The sequence below is a fragment of the Phalaenopsis equestris genome, unplaced genomic scaffold, assembly GCF_001263595.1.
Source record: "Phalaenopsis equestris unplaced genomic scaffold, ASM126359v1 Scaffold000203, whole genome shotgun sequence".
Lineage (NCBI taxonomy): Eukaryota > Viridiplantae > Streptophyta > Magnoliopsida > Asparagales > Orchidaceae > Phalaenopsis > Phalaenopsis equestris.
This window is the reverse complement of record NW_018164645.1, coordinates 1,723,074-1,739,216: the sequence shown is the minus strand read 5'-3', so window position 1 is coordinate 1,739,216 and position 16,143 is coordinate 1,723,074. Positions and strand designations below refer to the sequence as shown.

General features: G+C 36.5%; 2 protein-coding genes across 2 annotated transcripts in view; both read right to left on the bottom strand.

Annotated features, from left to right (window-relative positions):
- Positions 1–4,423: 4,423 nt before the first annotated feature.
- On the bottom strand, positions 4,424–5,344 carry LOC110022963 (protein INVOLVED IN DE NOVO 2-like). Its single transcript, XM_020722138.1, has 2 exons — positions 4,498–5,344; positions 4,424–4,428 (listed from the first exon to the last, which is right to left on the bottom strand). The coding sequence occupies exons 1-2, from the start codon at positions 5,342–5,344 to the stop codon at positions 4,424–4,426; spliced, it is 852 nt and encodes a 283-aa protein (XP_020577797.1).
- A 4,821-nt stretch (positions 5,345–10,165) lies between these two features.
- Positions 10,166–16,143, bottom strand: part of LOC110022880 (factor of DNA methylation 1-like) — a 25,913-nt gene continuing 19,935 nt past the window's right edge. The window contains exons 2-6 of the mRNA XM_020722016.1: positions 11,925–12,106; positions 11,610–11,699; positions 11,250–11,522; positions 10,956–11,168; positions 10,166–10,615 (exon numbers count right to left, since the gene is read on the bottom strand). Coding sequence (XP_020577675.1) covers positions 10,388–10,615; positions 10,956–11,168; positions 11,250–11,522; positions 11,610–11,699; positions 11,925–12,106 — 986 coding nt within the window. The 3' untranslated portion in view covers positions 10,166–10,387. The remainder of the gene's footprint in view (positions 10,616–10,955; positions 11,169–11,249; positions 11,523–11,609; positions 11,700–11,924; positions 12,107–16,143) is intronic.

The window sequence follows — 16,143 nt, the reverse complement described above, 5'->3', positions numbered from 1 at the left end:
TCGAACCACGTAAACTATCTGTGTTTGTTGGCAGCACCTCCACCGGCTTGTGTTTTTTGCGTTTCATTTATATGTCAGGAAGTACATATCAGAACATTTGACGCCGTCTATGGGAAGATCCATACTTCTTGGCTAGAGGTGTTCGCGTAAAGGTGTTCGCGGCCAGCGACGAAGAAGAGGAGTTTGACATTCACGAACAGAGGAGCAAGTGGATCGCGTCGCAGGCAGCCGAATTGCGACAGATTCGGTGAGCAGTGGAAGCTTTGATCGACTGGATTAGCACCGCAGGTTGTGTGGTTCGGCGAGACGGAGGAGGAACTGTCCGCGAAGGAGCAGAGGAAGGCAAGTGGTTTGATCCGCGAAGGGGCAGATCTCGCGAAGGAGGAGGATTTTCGCGACAGCTAGCACACGCCGCGACAGCTCTCGGAATTCAGTAGGTGCTCAGCGGAGCGGATTTTAGACGTTAGTGGGGATCTAGCCACAATAATGGGTTCCGCCAAATTTGACATCGAGAAATTCAATGAGAATAATGATTTCGGCCTATGGAGAGTAAAGATGAGAGCTCTATTGGTTCAACAGGATGTTGCAGAAGCCTTGCAAGGGTTGGCGGCATTGTCGGCCGACATGACCGAGAAGGAGAAGATCGGCATACTGGACAAGATCCACAGTTTGATAATCCTGAGCTTGGGCGACAAAGTTCTGAGAGAGGTGTTGAGGGAGACAACGGCTCAAGCACTTTGGGTCAAACTCAAGGTACTCTACCTGACAAAGTCTCTGACTAATAGGCTATTTCTGAAGCAGCACCTATACTCCTTCAAAATGCATGAAGACAAATCCTAAACTCTATTCCCAAGAGCTACGAGCATTTCAAGAATGTGATGCTCTATGGAAGGGTGCAGACTATTGCTCTGGAGGGGGTTCAATCTCTTATTAGAGCTAAAGAACTCCAGAAGAAGCACGACATGAAGAAGGAAACCAGTGGAGATAGTCTGGCAGTTAGAGGAAGATCGAGCAAGAAAGACTTCAAAAGTGATCAGAGCAGATCAAAGTCCAGAAGGAAGGGCAGAAATCAGTCTTCTAAGTGATTTAACAAATGTTACCACTGCCACAAGGAAGGTCACTTTAGAAGGAACTGTCCGGATAGAAAAAAAAGTTTTCAGAAGAAGTCCAGAGATTCTGGAGAGGCAAGCGTAGCCTCAGATGGTTATGATTCAGCTGAAGCTCTGACGATCACAGAATCTGAATATAGCAAGGAGTGGATCCTTGACTCAGAGTGCTCCTTTCATATGTGTCCTCACAAATACTGGTTCGAGTGACTGCAGCTGGAGAACGGTGTGTCTGTCCTACTTGGTGATAATAAAGCTTGCAGGGTAGTCGGCAGCGGGACAATCAGAATCAAGATGTTCGATTAAGCTGAAAGGATACTACAGCACGTCAGGTATGTCCCGGAACTCAAAAGAAATCTGATCTCTCTAGGTACGCTGGAGTCAAGTGGATACTCATTCAAGGCAGAGAATGGTTGCATCAGAGTATCCAAAGGTTCTCTCATAGTCATGAAATGAGGCAGAAAGAATGGACTATACTCACTAGTTGGAAGAACCGTGATCGACAACTTCTCAAATGCAGTTCAATCAGAACCTGACAGGACCAGACTATGACGCATGAGGCTGGGGCATGTAAGTGAAAGAGGCTTACAAGAACTGTCCAAGAAGAGTCTGTTATGTGGAGATTAAATCAGCAAACTCGAATTCTGTGAACAATGCGTTTTGGGGAAGGCCACCAGGGTGAAGTTCTCTACCGGAACTCACTCATCAAAGAAACCCCTTGACTATGTTCACAGCGATCTATGGGGGCCAGCCAGAACTCAAACTCATGGAGGAGGGAGATACTTCATGTCCATCATAGATGACTACACCAGGAAAGTATGGGTTTTCATCCTTAGATCAAAGGATGAAGCCTTTTAGAAGTTCAGAGACTGGCTAAGTGTCACAAAAAATAAGATGGAAACCAAGTTGAAGCACACGCCAGGTATTGAGATGATCAGGTACAAAGTCAGACTCGTTGCAAAGGGATTCACTCAGGTAGAAGGAATCGACTTCAACGAAATCTTCTCGCCCGTCGTGAAGCACTGCTCCATTAGGATAGTCTTAGCACTAGCGGTTCAATTCAATTTGGAATTAGAGCAGCTAGATGTTAAGACTGCGTTCCTGCATGGAGAGCTTGAAGAAACCATCTACATGGATCAGCCAGATGGGTACTGCACACCTGAGACAAAGAATAAAGTTTGCTTACTGAAGAAAGCTTTGTATGGATGGACTAAAACAAAGCCCCAGACAATGGTACAAACGATTTGATGAGTTCATGTTAAAGATCGGATTTGTCAGATGCAGCTACGACAGTTGCGCGTACAAGAAGTGGCAAGACGGTGAAATAAGTACCTGTTTGTTTCTTTATGTGGATGATATGTTAGTAGCCTGCAGAAGCAGGAGGAAATCCAAAAGATCAAAGGTATGCTCAATTCTGAATTTGACATGAAGGACCTAAGACCTGCTATAAAGATCTTAGGGATGGAGATTACTAGAGATAGGAAAAATGACACCTTATTCTTGTCTCAGAAGTCATATATTCAGAAGGTTCTAACAAGGTTCAACATGCATGAGGCTAAGCAGATTGCAACACCTATTGACCAACACTTCAGATTGTCAAACTCTCAAGCACAAAAGACTGAAGATGAGAAAAGGTACATGGAGGGTGTCCCTTATGCCAGCGGGGTTGGATGTATGGGATGATCTGCAGCAGACCAGATTTGGCATACACCGTCAACACCGTCAACATTGTAAGCAGGTTCATGGCAAACCCAGGACAGGCTCACTGGGAAGCACTAAAATGGATCCTGAGGTACCTGAGAGGCACTACAGACCTGGGTCAACTCTTTAAAAAGCAGGAAGACAAGGAAGAAAAGATAGTTGGTTATGTGGACTCTGATTGTGCAGGAAGCATTGACACCAGGAAGTCACTAACCGAATTCATTTTCACTTTCTTCGATACAGCAGTCAGTTGGAAGTCTAACCTCCAATCCGTTGTGGCCCTCTCAACAACAGATGTCGAATACATCGCTGTGACTGAAGCAATCAAGGAAGCTATGTGGCTAAAGGGCATGGCTGAGGAGCTCGGGATACATCAGAAGGTGATAACTGTGTACCAAAGCACCATTCACTTAACCAGAAATCAGGTATTTCATGAAAGATCCAAGCATATAAATATAAAGCTTCATTTTGTGAGGGATGTCGTCGTCAAGGGTTCAATAGTAGTGGAGAAGATACTTATTGAAGAAAATCCTGCTGATATACTCACCAAGGTGCTACCGACAGCTAAGTTCAGACACTGTCTGGACTTAGTAAACTTCACCAAGGGCTGAGGGCGTCTCAGGGGCCATGTGGAGGGAATCTTTACTTCGAAGCTTCTCAATTTAGGGTCAAGGAGGAGAATTGTTATTTTGACCCCAATTAATGAATTAAGGTAAAAGGACACTTTTGTAATGTGGTACCGTTCACCTATCACATCTCACCTACCGCTCACCTAACTCCCACCTACCACTCTCTGGCTTCTATAAATAGAGAGGGTGTGAGGCTTATGAGTGCAAGGAGTTTTCAACATTCACAAAAAGCTACCACAAATGAGGAGAGAATAGCTAGAGAGTTAGAGATGAGGAGAGCATCTTGAGACCTTGTATCAAGATGTCGCTTGAGAGGGAGGCAATATAAGGAAGATGAGGGCTCATCTCTATGTATAAGCTATGTATTCTCTATTTCTTTTGCCTTAGTGAACTATTTGATTGATTCCCTCCCGTGGACGTAGATCCAGTTGGATCGAACCACGTAAACGATCTGTGTGTGTTTGTGTTCTTTGCGTTTCATTTTTATGTCAGGAAATACATATCTCACAACAACCTACCAACCCCTAGGGTAGGGCTTGGGTTGTAAGTTGTCAAGCGACTTCTTATTTCTTTTTTCTCCCCTGTTTAAGAGGGTATTTGGCTGCAAGTAGGATTTAAGTTAAATCGGATTTAGTAAATCCAGTAATTTCATATTTATTAAATCTAAATATTATTAAATCCGAAATGATGTTTGGTTCAATTAAGGATAAATCCAGTTAAATCCATTTGATGTGTTTGACATAAATCTATTTAAAATATCTTTTTCCTGCACTAAATCCGTTAAATCCAACTTATAAGTGGATTTAATAAACGGAAGAAGCAAAAATTGGATTTAACTTAACGGTAGATTTATCTAATCTATTTATTGTATTTGGCTCGGTTAAATCTAATTTAATTCTTCTTAAAAGTATCCTACCAAACGCCCAATGAATAGAAGAAGAAAAATATATAATGAGACTATAAGAGATATGAACATAAAACTGCAAGTTAAACTGTAAAATGGACAATGGATTATTAAAAAAAAAATAAAATAAAATTGTCCCCAAAATAGATTATGGTACCTTTCGTCATTTCTTTAAGATGAATGGTGGTACTCTCGTGCTTAGTTTTTAGTTGAACTAATTCGGAGGTCTTCTGCACAAGCGCATCACCCAATGTTGTAACCATTTTCTGCTTCTGTTGATCTTCATCTCCAGTCATGTCAGAAACAGTCTTTAAATCACCCTTTATCCGCAGAAACTCACCAAGTTTACCAGTGGAATTGTAATCATCTGCACGTGCCAGCCATCCATACATTTTTGAAGTAGTCCTGTCTTGATGATACCAGTCCCACTTACCTCTACCTTGTTCTTTAAAGTAGTTTTCAAATGCCCCGGCGTCCTCAAAACCATTCCAATCACTCCTGAAGATAACAACTGCACTTCCTTTCGGGCCGGTATGACTCCATAATGGCACCACTTTTAAAGGATTAAAATTGGACAGTTGCTCCTTCAGCTTACTTCCAGCTTGATAAGTTTCCTGGCCATCATCCCCAACCTCATCTTTATAGAGATTGACAAGGATACCCATCCATGGATACACATATACTTCCTTTTTATATGTTTTACTAGACTTTTGTGATGATGGGCCTGCTTCTTCATTCATATATTCTTCTAAATATCTTGCCAAAGAAAGATGTTTTGCCCTGTCTGTAGCATTATCTCTACGTGAACCAATTCCTGTGGAATGTTGAACTAGTTCTTTATAATTGTATTCTTGCCTTTTCTTATAGATACAAAAAGGACATCTATATATGCCATTTGCTATTTTCACTTTATGTTTTCCGGATTTCAGCTCTAAGTAGACTTTCTCCGCAAGTTCAGGAACTTCAGACTCACTTGCTGCAGAGTCAGAAGAGCTATAATCCATCTTTAAAATGACCTGAAAATGACAATGTAGAAGTATTTATTCAATGTTACAGAGGAAGAAAGTTGTTACAACCACCTTGGCATTCAAAAAACTCATGATTAAGAGGCATATAAAATAGATGTAGTGTGTGTATATATATATATATATTACAATGGTGAAACTTTAAAGCGGAGGGGGAGAGGACACAGATAAACTATGCCCACCTATACATACATATGTAAATAAATATATTGTTACAACCAGATCTAAAACACAATCAAATCGAACAATATGTGATGTGAAGCAGGATAGATCGAAACTTTTGAAGTTTCAAAAGTCAAAGCCAGGTTCAAAATGTATTGTGATGATAGGAGAAAGAACAATATATGAATAATTATAAACAACTTATAAGCAAAGTAAATTAAAAATATTTTGTTTAATTAATATGGTCCATAACACTAACCAATACAATTAGAAAATAACAATAATTACTAATGAGAAAAATTCAAATACAATAAGATTATTAATAAAGCTAAAATAACATAATTTCTTAATCTTGGATGAAATTTTTGTACGAAAAAAAATTGTTGCGATAGTAAATTTTCACCGAGCATCCCGACAAAATTTGTTATGAGAAAAAATTTCAACAAATGAGTTTAATAACTCTTCCTCACTAAATAACTCACATTTATTAAACGATAAGACATTAGAACATAAAATATGAAAAGACACTAATCACTATGTAATAACACGTAATTGGTATCATAATATCACATGTCACAACATCAATGCATAAACATAATGCATGAGATATTCCTAAATGATTTATAGCATGTTAATAGTTATATTTATGTGCATGAAAAGCTATAAACAATGCATTTCTATTGAAAAAAATTGATATGCAACCATAACGGATACAATCACGCATTTTCAAATATGACTCATTAGTTATTTATCATTTTATTGTTTTATTGTGATCATATATATATATATATATAAATTCAATAATTTTCAAAAAAATTGTCACATTGTAAGCTACACTGTTGCACAAATGCATACAATTTTTGTATATATTATAAACAAATTTAAAGCATTACTATATAGCCAATATGACAATTTTTTAATTTTATAACAAAATATTATATACATGAATAAAATTTATTATATTCATAGAGCAAATGTGTGTGAAACACAAATTTCACCATTTCAAGGAGCAATTTAATATATAGAAATTTGTATAACAATAAATTAAGAAAACTCTCCCTCTAATTTCTAGTCATTATGAATAGAAAAGAGATATGGCATACTTATAGAAAGTTGTGGACTACCAACTCAACAAGTAGCAACCTACAAAATCCCTAAAATTTATAACAAAACATTAAGAATAATGCCCACACTTAATAGTTAAAAGTTATCTTCTTATAGTTCTACATGAAGATGTTTGTACCTAGGCTAAAAATGATTATCTTACAAATCAAATTTGATTAAAATTATTTAGATAATTGTACCTCTAAAGTACATTTACACAGTACTCATGGGACAAGTATATTATATTAATAATAAAAGAGGACAAATCATAGGTACATGAATTTATTAACAGAAAAAAAAATAGAAATGTATTTTATTTAACTTGATAAATAATAAATACTTATGATTTGAGTATAAAGTTTTACATATATATAAATTTTCATAAAATTGCATTATAAAAAACATAAGAGTAAAGTGCCAACATAGTCTTAATGGAGGAAAATTTCAATCTCTATTAAAAAAAGTATGTGGACCAATTTGACACTTTTATTGATTTTGGGAATAGAATGGCTCCCAACATAAAATGACTATTTTGACATTTAAGAAAATAATGTATTTTATATAAAAAAAAAATGAATAAAATTTTATAATGTAGTTGGCTCTTTTAAGATTAAATTATTTTATATAAGTAATTTTTAATATTAAATTGATTAATGAATTAAAAGAAATTTTTAATTCTATCATTTGTTTTATGCGATTCTCCAAACTTTTAGGTGGGAACACGACACCAACCAAAGAATCGCCATAGTAATAAGATTACCACCATCAAACGATGGTTGCACACTAAATATTGTGTTAAAACACTACAGCCAACTGCCCTTATTTGGCCACAATCACTCGAATGTTATTGTCTTACCACTATCGTAGTTGGGTCGTCGTTACCATTAGATAGCTACTACCATCAAACTATCACCATCCTTGAACGGTCGCCAGTTAGCCATCATTATCAAACCAATATCATTGAACCCACTGCTATAGTCGAACCGCCACCTGATCACTATTGTCGCGCTGCCACGGCTTGATGATCGCTAACCAACTACTATTAGTGCACCACTCTAGTCAAATCATCATCATTGCTAAACTGACAAATTATTTTGAACCACCATCGACATCATTAGACTAAAGTTTCTAAACCAACATTGTTAAGCCTTGAACAACCGTCGCTTGACTGTCACCACCAAACAATTACCATGAAATTGTCATCACTCGACCTTAATCTTTAAGGCATCATGTTAAGGCCCTAACTACAATCACCACAATACAAGTCTCATGACCATCACCTAATTAAGAGATCTCCATTATTATTAGTTGAATATTATTTCTCTATCACTCTCGCGAGATTTTAGGGTCTGTTTGGGACATCTTGTTTGTTTCAGTATAAGCTGCTTATCCTGAAACGCACAAGCTGTCCAACACAGGAAACGCAGCCCGCGGGTCGGCCGCGGGGGTCGGCCCGCGACTTGCGTCTAGTGTAAAACCTAAACGCAGTTTCGGATAAGCTGGCGAAACGCGTGAATCAAATGGTACGACAACGTTTTGAAACCACCGCCCTCACTTATAAGCTACCCCAAACGGACCCTTAATCTCCTGATCATCATCACTCGATTACATTGACACCCACCAACTTCATTGCTCCACGGCTGTAATACCAATGCCAACTTCGTCGTATTCTATCACCAACCACACCAAAGCATGTCATTAGCAACAAATCCAATCTACGCTATAGACAGCAGCTCTGTTTCTTGACATCAAAATCAATATTAATATCACATATGAAATTATGTGATGAATATCTATATGAAACTGCAGCAATGTTCACAAATAAACAAACAAACAATAAACAAACAAACAAAAAAAAAAAAAGTTTAAATAAATATATAAATAAATAATCAAAATGAGGTAATGGAGAGAAAGAGAGACCGATGGTGGGCTAAAAACAGCTGCAGAGGAATATCAGAGCAAGTCCGGAGCAGATTAAGGTTTTAGAGAGTGTTGTTTTCCATTTAAATAGACGGGGAAGATGGAGACATGAGAGAGTTTGGAAAGAAGATATGAGATATTCAGTGAGAAAATACGGATAACCATCAGTTTTAAATAGAAAAATTTTGGCGTCATGGTAACAGTTCAAAGTTTTTACATAGATATCGTATCATTTTTATTTACTTATTTTTTAAGCGTATGTTGTTGAATCCTGATTTGTCTATGAATCACGCACATGAAATAGAACCTAATAAATGAGAGAGAAATCGAGAGGATAGTAAACAGTAATGAACAGTAAAACTGCTTCTTTTTTATAAATTAGTATCATTATGTATAAAGGAAAAACATACAATATAGTGATATTACATTTTTTGTCTCTATTTTAATGGGGGGCTTTACAGAATATTCTAGAAAATTGACATATATGGGTTTTTCGCCCGATTGTTCGCTGGCTCGGTCGGCTAGGCTAGTATGACTTCAGCTCGTGTGACCGATCTGGTTGGTTAAATCAAGTCGTCGTTGTCAGTCAGCTAAGCTTGATTAGCTTCGGGTCAGCAGAACTCACTCGATCAACTAGGCTTTGTAAATCGGTTAAAGTTTAATATTTACACTTATAATAATTTTATGTTATAAATCTATACATGAAAATTTGATTTCACTTAAAAAAAGGATTAAAATTTCTGGTTTTTTTTAATTTAATATTAAATATTTTAAGTGCTATGAAAGCAAATATAAAACAACCGTGTGGTATGTTTGTAAAATGCTCACATTATATGATGTTAATTATTATATGCACATGTTTTAATACTTTATTATTATTTTATCAAAAATTTTATGATAAATAAATTCATTGTTCTTAAATATATCCATAAATCAATCAATAATTTCATATAATTTAAATGTAATAAAAATACCACTCAGCACGATTCTTAAAGCCCATGCATAAAAGAGTAACCCATTATATTTTGGCAATAAAACGACACCTCCATAAGTGCAAATAAATAAGTAGAAAATGGGCACTTCATGAATATTCTTCAAGTGTCCCAAAAGCTAAATTTAAGAGTTCAATTTAGGTAATTCTGATTGTTTATAATAAAATAGGGAAATTTACATACATACATCACAATTCTATGGATTTACATATCAAATTTCAAACAGACTATACATCTAATTTTCAATATTATCTTTATACCCTGCGTTCTTTTTTCAATTAACTTAACAACCCCTTCACCAAATTGATGGATCCAACCCAAGTTTAACATGATGAATCCAATGTTCCAAACAAATCTGCAGTTCAAACCTTAAACATGCTGAATCTAGGGCACAATCTTCAAGTCAAATTATTTATATCAAGGGGCATTTTCATACAGACCACCCAATTCCTATGTATTTAAATATATAACACCTATAGTTTGCTTTTGTTTACATTCATACCACCAAAATCTTTCATATCATATCAGAAGTACCATCATTTTGCATAGGTAAGGGGGTATGTAAAAAATTGAAGTTTTGACGTGAAATATGTAAATACATAAGAATTGAGTGGCATGTATGTAAAAATCTTCGTTATATCAAATAACCAAATCCAGGCAAAATGCCTAATTATATGTTCAAGAAAACAAAGTCTGCAGCTTAGCATGGCATTGGATAAAATGGACAGAGGAAAAACAACCCAATCCACAGAGTCTCCAACTTAGAAACATACATAGCATAAAAGCTGTCCATCTCATAAGAACAATAAAAATTACTGCAACACATCATACATAGATAGATACATCATCTCCGAGCTCGGCGAGCTCTAAATTGTTTGACAATGTAATGGATGACCTCCGACATCGTCGCCTTGCGATCCTCTTTGCAATTCCATAGCTCAGCTACTGGATATCGCCCGCTCGGATTATACTCATTTAACTCAAACAAAGCTTGCTTCACAGCATTGTACACATCATCCCCAAAATCAATCCATAAACTCTTCAGTTTTGAATCGTTTTCATCAATTATTTCCTGCATCATCCAAAATTTGGAACCAAATGATGATCTTGAAGTAACAAGCAATGGTGGAAGCAGATGATAGCTATGGAAGGCCCTTACTAATAATCCATAAACTCTTTAATATCATATAATACCCTAAAAATTTTGACACTTAAACTTATATATTTAATAATAATTTAATATTAACTATATTATTTGTTTAATGATAATATTTCTAATAGGTTTAAGAGAATTTAAGAATATAAAAGCCTTAAACTTATATACTCGCCACCCTTCTTCTGAAGTTATGGTTCGACCACGGGTCAAAGGCCTTGAATCAGAAAAGAACTGTATATCAACTTCAAACCAATACCTCTTTTACGCCATCACGTTCGATGATTTTAAAAGGATGCCACGAAGGATCACGAATTTGTTCATCCCAGCTAGAACACAGCTCTGAAGCTTTAATATCAGCTTCTTCGGCTGGAAACTTCTTCTTGCATGCACTTTCGAAAGGCTTGATATCAAGATCACCCATTCTTTTTATTCCAATCAAGGTAGGACCTTTCAACAATTTTGAAAGTCCCTGAATTTTTTATGTCAGGAAAATAAAAGAGAAAAATCATAATATTAGCACATAGAAATGGAGAGAAAAGACGCTGATTACCCCTATCAGTTCCGCACGAGCTTCACTGAGCTCCAGATTGGCCTCACGTTCCTTAACGAAAAGAGTGTTGTGCAACTCTTCTAAATGCTCCTTATCTTGTTCCAATTTGATGTGGTATTCTGCTATTTTCTTGTCTATATCTTCTTCCCCTTGCAAATGCTCCATAACTTTCAATTTACCTTTCAGCTGAGCAATTTCAAGCTCCAGTTTTTGTTTCTGATCAAGTTCTCTCTCTAACTGAAGTAGTCTTGCAAGAGCAACTTCTTTTTCTCTCTACAAAACGGGCGAATATAAGAATCAGATTGTGAGGACCAGAATCGCATATGAACCGTAAAACCAACGCATATGGTTTGAGATTACCTTCTGTTCCTCCAGAAGCTTTTTGACCTCTTCATCAGCTCTCTCTTTCTCAATTGTTGCCAATTCAAGGTTAGAATTCTCTAGAGCAGTCTAACAAATAGTATATATATTAGCATCAAAGGGAAGATTTTCAAATCAATAGTTGCTTTATGCATGCAAAGGAACATTAGCCAACTGTTAATAAATTTATCATGTACGCAATAACAATTTGGCCTAATAATAGCTCTAGCAGTTCAAGAATGAAGCTGAATTTTCGATGGTCGCATCAAGAATTAACTACTATAATTTCGACCCCTCACATTGTTCCATAATTACCTTTTCTTTCTGCATGTCAATGTTCCGTTTCTCGCCATCATTTTTGGCCACATATTTATCAAGCTCTCTGCACCGTTGTTCAATCTCTTTCTTCTTTGTGTCCAACTCTATCTTCAGCTTATCATTTTCTATTAAAATCCTTCGTGCATTCTCCCGAGCTTTCCGCTGAATATTATGCATTTCTGGTAGAAACATTACGAAATAAGCACAAATATCACACAGTATATGAAATACAACAAGAAATGGCCCAAAATAGCCCTCCAGCAATTCTATGTGGCCAACTTTGCCACAGAGTATCACATAATCTCCAATTCAGTCCATCTACTACATAAAATTGATCCTAAAAGGTAGGTCAGATAGAAATTAAAGAAAACTGGGATAAAACATTGATCCCAATTCAGTCCATTTAGAATTAATTTTACATAGTCTATGTACGAAATTAAAGAAATGCAATACACAAGAGTTAAATTAGTCAGATACAAATAGTTGACACGATGAAAACCTAAAATGCACACCATCACAAATAATAATGAGTTGAAGCTGATCTTCATGATAATGCTATGACACATGAAAGATTATTTAGGATATATTAGAAGCAAAATATGATTTGCATATACAATATAAATCTATATCTCATGCTGTTAAATTTAAATCTGCACTTAAAATAAATTATGTTAATGAACCTACAATTAAAACTTTTTGAATGGCCAATATTTGAATCTAAAACTAAGCAAGGAACCAGATCAAAATTTGAATTTCCAAAACAAGGCGAGTCAATTCGAAAGTGTGAAGTTAACCAATTAAATCTGAAATATTTGATGAACTAATCAAGCAGTTTAACAACACAACTCCTAAAGACTATTCAACAAATTTTTTTCTTATATTGAAGAGCATCACACTGATATTGATTTAACATTTGGTTCTTACTTCCTACATATAGCATTTAATAAAAATAACTTAATATGAGAATTAAGTCACATCAACAATTTAGAAAATTTATTAATAATAAAAGCCTTAAAAGAAAGAAAAAAATTTAAAATTTTCCTCAACCTGATTAATTTTAAAATTGCATAATTTATCACAGCCAATTATAAAGGCATTTGGTCTTTTTTTTTTTTTAATAAGTTATTCGGCCATCTACTCATAATATATTTATGTGGTTCGTCCTTTTTTTTATATAAATCTGATTTTGTAGGAATTAATTATAGTCTTTTATTCGAATCATTTACAAATAATTTAGCATTTTCACATATTGCCTTATATGATATCAAACATTTGCATCATTCACTTGATTTGTCAAAAAATAGAACAATTAATTATAACTGATATGCCATCAACAAATTTTCATCATCATCATACACGGGCCTTAAGAAATTTTTTAACAAGGAATGTTCAAACCTCAATTAAAAATCATTCTGAACTCTGACAAACTTACAATCAAACTGACTGGTTCGATGAGATAAGCACAATGACACCAAAGTTGGTCCAATTCGAGTTGAATCAAACCCAAATTGAGCCGTGAAGCTATTTTTGAAAGCTTCTAGAGTCCAATTGATAGTTGAATCTAGCATCTTAACGAGATGAATCCAATATACCCAAGTTCACTCAATTATGATATTGATAAGACACTTAAATGTCCATAAACGCCATCCAGTTGAAGGGATCTCTTTGTGTCGTCTGATAAAGTGGTCCAAATTCTTTCCTTATTTGTTGAAGGCCACTCCCAGACTCAACAAATAGAGTCTTACTCACTTCATGAAAGGGGGCTAGACCTTGAATAAAAGGAAGCCTGGGACGTGGAGTAGAAAGAGCTGAGGTTCAGTATTCCACACCGAAGGTCCAACGATCACCGCCCACTATTGCAGTCGCCGACCACAGTTAACCATCGCTCACCGGTCACTGTTAACCACTGTCAGTCGCCCAAAGCTTGTTGCAACAAAGCCTCTTACAAAATCCCGGCGTACGTTACGGAGTAACATAACACTCGAAAGAAGCAGTGCAATGAAGCAACTCGAAGCCGGTGTAACGACGCACACCGAAACGGTGCAACTACGCATTTCGAATACGATGCAACGATGCACCCCACATACAATACAACGATGCATCCAGAAGACAATGTAATAACGCATCCTGTAACAACTGCTTACAACCCCCGTACTCTGGATACAATTACTTTCTAAGGAATCTTGAAGTTTTCTCCTCAACTCCTTACTACGACATACGACTTATGTGGTTCACTGGAACTACAACCCTTGCTATGGATTTGCCACTACGACTTGCGTGGTTCACAGCTCATAGAGCTCCCAACTTTAGCCTGTGTGGCTTACAAATGTTATCTTAGTTCATGCAACTCCCAACTCCGATCTTTGTAGCTTACAAACGATATCTCAGCTTACGCAGCTGTCAACTCGGGCCTTTGCAGCCTATAAACATTATCACAACTCATGTAGCTCCCAACTCTGACCTCTATGGCCTACAAACATTAACTCATGCAGCCTCTAACTCTAGCCTTTGCGGCCTATACATGTTATCTCAGCTCACGTGACTCCAAACTCCAACCTCTGTGGCTTAAGGACAATATTGCAGCTTATCACTACAACCTACATGATCAACTGCGGCTTATCTAGTTCACGGCTCATGCAACTCTCAACTCTGGCATCTGTGGCCTACGGATGTTATCATAGCTCGTGCGACTCTCAAATTCAATCTTTGTGGCCTACAGACGTTATTGTAGTTCACTAATATAACATTCGTGATCAACTGTAGTCAATATGATCCACAACTCATGCAGCTCCACTTTTATGGCCTACAGAAGTTATCGCAGCTCACCACTATAGCCTATGTGACCAACCATAGCCTACGTGGCTCACAGCTCCTGTACCCTACTACAGCCTTTGTGACCACCAAATGCTACTGAATCAATCAACTACGATCTGCATGGTCAACTACTACCATGACTTTCAATTACGGCCTCTACGACAAGCCGACGCTACATCCACCATCTACAACATTTACGGTGGACTACTGTCTCTATAGCAATCGACTACGGTCTTTGCAGTCTGTTATCGTCGATAACTACATTCAATACAACCAGTTACGGTTATTATTGATTAACTATTGTTATACATCAATAATAATCAACTTTATAACTCCATCTTCCCTAATTCAGACGAATAATTAACATATGTACTAACAATTTTATAGTAAATTATTTTAACTATGCTAGATCCCATGATTTTTTCCTCATTATGGGCTTTTCATGTAAAAAGTAGATGTGTCTCCTCTTGCTTAGACACTTTTATTATTTGAGTATGTGATGAATTCTCGTACAACACTAAGATACTAAAATATCATTTTTTCGTCGTGAATCTTTTGCATGTATCAATAACAATTGTAAGTTTTCTCCTAATATAAATAAGAAATAAATGAGTTCAAAACAAGTTTTACAGTTATGATGTGTTCAAAATTTAAAATTCTTCAAAAAACTCCAAGAAATTAAATGAGGAAAAAAAGTAAGACAATTTAAAATTGTGCTCAACACATTAGAACTGATTTCAATAAATTAAAACATTTTTGTTCTACCATTAATACAATATTATGTCAATTAGTCTTATTTCAGAAACCTAATGTCAACTCCTATGTTTCTTATCACTTTTAACCTCCTCATAAATTCGCACCAAGACTTTGCTAGACAAATTTGCATAGCTTGCAGTCTTGAAAAAGAAGATATTTTGAATGATAAATTATATCCATAATTGTATTGTTTTGTATTCAGAAGATATGTTGTTGTTGACCTCATTTTTAGTGAGGTCTTAGTCTTCTACTCTTAGAACCTAGAATCTAGCCTTAGGAGTTTCTTGTTGATCATCCTAGCGGACTAGCAATGGAGCCCACCTCCCGTAGAACTTCAAGCCACTTCTTGACTCATTTTTGTGAAGAACTCGCATGAGTGGTTCGAAGCACTCAACTTTTAGTTGCAAGGGCTAAGGACCAACATGTAGAGGGCCCGAAATTGAGTTCCTATAGGATCAAAACAGCCTTAGGTGAACCCTTTGTGACTCGATTACTCACGAACGCTGCAATTCATGCACTCACTGAACCACACACGACTTTGACTTAAATCGACTCGCCATTCGGTAAACTCGTCCGGACGACCCCGGATGACGAAACGGACCTCGCCGACGCGTCCGGAACGTCAATTTTAGCTAGGAAGGACACC